The 5,350-nt window shown below is 38.1% G+C and overlaps 1 protein-coding gene across 1 annotated transcript; it reads left to right on the top strand.

Moving 5' to 3' along the window:
* The first annotated feature begins 2,760 nt into the window (after nucleotides 1-2,760).
* LOC145158391 (ruBisCO large subunit-binding protein subunit alpha, chloroplastic-like) lies at nucleotides 2,761-4,635 on the top strand. The gene is made up of 4 exons (XM_079077295.1): nucleotides 2,761-2,815; nucleotides 3,232-3,422; nucleotides 3,599-3,905; nucleotides 4,001-4,635. The coding sequence occupies exons 1-4, from the start codon at nucleotides 2,761-2,763 to the stop codon at nucleotides 4,633-4,635; spliced, it is 1,188 nt and encodes a 395-aa protein (XP_078933421.1).
* The last annotated feature ends 715 nt before the right edge of the window (nucleotides 4,636-5,350 follow it).

Genomic DNA, 5,350 nt, shown 5'->3' with positions numbered 1-5,350 from the left:
TTTGATAGCCTCGTCATAATTCGCAGGTTCCGTTGCGTACTCAATATTATCAGCAACAATAAAAGCATAGGCAACTAAATCAGATTCAGCATACCTCTTCGGAGGAATAATCTGTCTTCTCGGTCTATCTCTTGCAATGCTTGGAGTAGTAGCTTGTGGTTGTGAAGGTGTTGAATCTTCACCAACAACATGCTCATCCGACGAAGAAGAATCTTGATGCTGATTTGTACTCTGATTAGTGGTAGGTGAAGTAGGAAGCTCCACCTCCATTTGAGCATACTCTTTATTTGCTTCGGATGATACATCTGATGCATCTGTTCTTTTAGAAGAGTCAGCAACTGGTTGAATCATAGCAGACTCATCAAAAGTAACATCTCTTGAGATGATAATTTTCTTCAAATCAAAGCTCCATAACTTGTAACCCTTTACACCTTGATTGTACCCAAGAAAAACGCATTTGATTGCTCTTGGTTCTAGCTTCCCATTGTCAACTCGTGCATACGCTGGACATCCGAATGGTTTTAAATCTGAATAATTTGCAGGTTTACCGGACCATAATTCAAACGGAGTTTTCTTCTCGATTGCTCGTGACGGTGATCGGTTGATAACATAGCAAGCAGTCGAAGCAGCCTCCGCCCAAAAAGACTTTGGCAATTTGGAATTAGAAAGCATACACCGGACCTTCTCCATAATGGTGCGATTCATCCTTTCAGCTACACCATTTTGTTGAGGTGAATGGACTACTGTGCAATGTCGAGTAATGCCTTCCTTTTGACAATAGACATTAAACTCTTCTGAGCAAAACTCAAGTCCATTATCCGTACGAAGATACTTTACCACCAGACCTGATTGCTTTTCAACCTGAACTTTCCAATTTCTGAAGGTATAGAAAACGTCTCCTTTATGTTTTAAGAAGAAAGACCACACCTTCCTGGAGAAATCATCAATAATAGTGAGCATATAAATAGCTCCACCTTTTGAAGCAACTCGAGCCGGTCCCCACAAATCCGAGTGAACATAATCAAGTGGTCCTTTCGTTGTATGGATGCCACTTGCAAACCTCACTCGTTTTGCCTTGCCATATACACAGTCTTCACAGAAATCCAAATCAACAATCTTTTGTTGACCAAGTAAACCTCTTCGACTCAATTCTGACATGCCTTGAAAACTCATATGGCCGAGTCGAAGGTGCCAAAGACGGGACTGATCTGGATCAGAAAAAGACTTTGACACAACAGCAGCATCACTCGAAATTGTTTGCCCGTCAAGAAAGTAAAGATCTGAGGTTTTTCGTTTGGCTCTCAGTTTGTCGGAGCCGTCTTTGAATACCCTGAGAACTCCACCTTTACCAGCAAACTCGTATCCCCTTTTGTCAAAGGAACTGAGAGATAACAAGTTTCTTCTGAGGTCAGGAACATATCTAACATCCCCCATGGTTCGAATAACTCCGTCAAACATACGGATCCTGACTGAACCATGTCCAAGAACTGGACATGTAGTATTGTTACCCATCAACACATAGCCCTGGTTAACCTTTTCAAATGTGTAAAACCAACTTTTGTTGTGACACATATGAAAAGTACAACCAGAGTCGAGTATCCAATCACCAGTGGAATCCAGTTTATCTGAATAAACTGTCAAAAGTTCTCCAATACCTTCCACCTCAGCTACATCGGCTTCACCCGAAGTGCTAGCTTGTTTACCATTTGCTGCCGTCTTCTCTTTTTCTTTATTTTTCAACTTGAAGCATTCTTCAAGCACATGTCCCTTCTTGTGACAATAGTTGCAAAACTTTCGTTTGCCTTTTGATTTGGATCTGGTTCTGTTGGAAGATTGAGAAGTTCTACTTCTCTCTGTTGTTCTTCCTCTGGCATTCAAACCTTCGGCTTTAGCATCACTTGAACCACCACCAGTAATATGCTTCATCTTCTCTTTGGAATCCAAAGCTGTATAGACTTCATCTAAAACTAAAGTGTCACGGCTATAGATAATAGTATCACGAAAATGGCTATAGGATTCTGGCAACGACGACAGTAAGAATAAAGCCAAGTCTTCATCTTCATACTGAACATCCATATTCTCTAAGTTATTTACTAACTCTTTAAATGTGGATATATGTTCAGTTAAAGAGCCTCCTTCAATCATCTTGAGATTGAACAACCGTTGCTTCAAATGCAACTTGTTTGGTAAGCTCTTGGTCATCAACAGTTGCTCCAACTTTAGCCATAAAGAAGCCGCTGACGTTTCTTTTAGAACATCTTGCAAAACATCGTTTGACAAGTGCAAATGAATCTGGGATAAAGCCTTCAGATCTTTCATCTCCTTTTCTTCTTCGGTCCATGTATCGGGCATCTTATTGAAACCCAAAAGCGCCTTGTGTAAATCCATCTGAATGAGAATGTCTCTCATCTTTACTTGCCACAACGGAAATCGTGTGTTACGATCCAGTAGTGGAATATCGTATTTTACCGAAGACATGATTAATTACTTGATAAAATGATCCCAATGAGCTAATATTACAACCCGGATGCTCTGATACCAATTGTTGTGAAATACGAAGGATCCGAATAGACTTAAATAATATTAGCTCAATGCGGAATGGGATCAAAAATTATCAAATCGTAATAATCACAACGTAATACGAATAAAATAAATAGAATAGAGACACAGGAATTTACGTGGAAACCCAAATCGGGAAAAAACCACGGGCGGAGGAAGCCGAGAAACAATTCACTATAATTTGCAGTGTTTACAGGGATTATGAAAGAGATTACAAATAGAATGAGAGGGCTAAAATATATGGTGGTGTATCAGTGTATATATATATATATATATATATATATATATATATATATATATATATATATATGTAATGTTTTACTATATATATATATATATATATATATATATATATATATATATTGATTGTTGGGTTCATGTTAAACCTTTCTGTCTTAGGCTATTTATAGCCAAAACAAAAAACATATGAAAGGAAAGAAAAAAAAAGACGTTCAAAATTGTAGGCGGAAAAATTTGTAGGTGCATTGACCACCGTCCATTCTTCATTCCAAATTCTCATATATATTATAAGATTTGACCACCGTTCATTCTCATTTCAATTAACATATATATTACTATTCATAGTCAAACTATGAATAGTAAATGATAAGTTACGGAAATAACCCCTGAACTATTTGCCACTTGCTAATTTTTGAGGCAACTTTTCCACAGCAAGTGTCACCTCCGGTGCTAATGCCGTCTCAGTAAAGAAAGGCATTGACAAAACTGTAGCTGCTCTGGTTCAGGAGCTGGAAAAGAAAGCCACACCTGTTAAAGGTCATGATGATATCAAAGCCATTGCATCGATGTCTGCTGGAAATGATGATGTCATTGGAACCACGGTTGCTGATGCCATGGACAAGGTTGGACTAGATGGTGAGTTGTCCATCGAATCATCGTCCTCCTCCTTAGAGTCGACAACTGTTGATGTTTAAGAAGGAATGGTGGTATGTATTACTTTGTAGTAATATTAAAACTAGTAGATCAGTATCATCAATGACAAATTAAACAAGTCTGTGTATTTTCTCCAAATTTGCAGATTGACAGAGGATACATCTCCCCAATGTTTGTTACTGACCCTGAGAAAATAACCGTGGAATTCGAGAACGCCAGAGTGTTGGTCACAGACAAAAACATATCTTCAAACAAAGACATAACCCCATTGTTGGAGAAAAGAAACCAGTTAGGTGGTCCTTTGTTGATTATTGCTGAAGATGTCACTGGTGAAGCTTTAGGTACTCTTGTAGTAAACAAATTGCGAGGCGACCTCAAGGTGGCTGCCATTAAAGCTCCTGGTTTTGGTGAAAGAAGAAAAGCACTCCTTCAAGACATTGCCATCATGACAGGTAATTAATTGCTAACTATATTTCTTCATATCATTCAACAACTTAATTAATTGTATGTGTTTGGTAATATTTGTTCTGGTCTTAAATATATTTAGGAGCTAAGTACCTATCGAGTGAGTCGGGTTTGCTTATCGAAAACATATCAGTTGAGCAACTTGGAAAGGCTAAAAAGGTCACAATCAGCAAAGACACAACCACCATCAGCCTTGATGGTGCATCTAAAGATAAGATCGAGTCGAGAATTTCTGAAATCAAGAAAGAATTATCCGAAACAGATTCGATCTACGATTCTGAAGAACTAGCAAAACGAATCGCGAATTTATCCCGCAAGGTCGCTATCATAAAAGTGGGTACTGCATCGGCAGACCAGAAATCCCGTTTTGCAGCAATAAAAGAAGGAATAGTCCCTGGAGGTGGTGCTGCATTTGTCCACCTGTCAACATTAGTTCCTGGTATTAAGGAAACGCTTGATAATGCGGATGAACGTTTGGGTGCTGATATTATTCAAAAGGCGATTGTGGCACCTGCATCATTGATTGCACAGAACGCCGGAATTGATGGTGATGTGGCTGTTGAGAAGGTGAAGGAAGGGGAGTGGGAGATGGGGTATAACGCAGTGACTGATAAGTATGAGAATTTGGTGGAGGCCGGAGTTGTTGATCCGGCGAAGGTGGCACGATCTGCACTTGAGAATGTGGCTTTGGTTGCAGGGAGGGTGTTGATTACATAGGGGACTCTGCTTGATAACATCATGGCTATGTCGGATGTGGCTGTTGTGTAGTGTAACTATTCTTTTGTTCGTGTTTTACATTTCAAAATAAGATTGAAATATGATATATTTCAATACAACATGATATGGATCAGTTGAAATTTCTTGGCAAGGCTACAGTGAAAATAAAAGTTTAACTTTGTTATGTAGTATAAATTTATTTATATTGTATAGCTGTTTAGGTAAATCTAATACAACTTCTCTTTGTTTTTCCATTGTTACTACTAATGGCAATCAATATCTTCACATGATCACATCACAACAATACATTATAGTATTATGCATAACTCCACTTGCAAATACTTTAATAAGTATATTTTACTGTTTAAATAAATTTGAAGTTCCTGTTGACATGATAAAGAAACTAAAAGTCATGCATGAAATCAAACATTACTAATATATTTGGCTAATCAAAACCCAAATTAATTGAATTCATATTCAATTAATGTATCTGCAAACTAAGGAATCATATAAATAACTCACAAAATTGATATGCCGGGTTGCTAAAATCCAATCTAGGAATCCAAAAGGACATTTGTGTATCTAGGCACAAAAACACAAGCCAAATTGTCACACGAGTTCTGAGTTTGTTGTAGAAGAGAGACAGAGAGCTCAGAAGGGTTCTGTGTATATCGACGACACTATAGAGGAGTCGACGACACAAGATTTGTCAATC

Source organism: Lactuca virosa, chromosome 2, assembly GCF_052849685.1.
Source record: "Lactuca virosa cultivar CGN04683 chromosome 2, Lactuca_virosa_CGN04683_v6, whole genome shotgun sequence".
Lineage (NCBI taxonomy): Eukaryota > Viridiplantae > Streptophyta > Magnoliopsida > Asterales > Asteraceae > Lactuca > Lactuca virosa.
The sequence above is the reverse complement of the archived record's forward strand: the minus strand, read 5'-3'. Positions and strand labels throughout refer to the sequence as shown.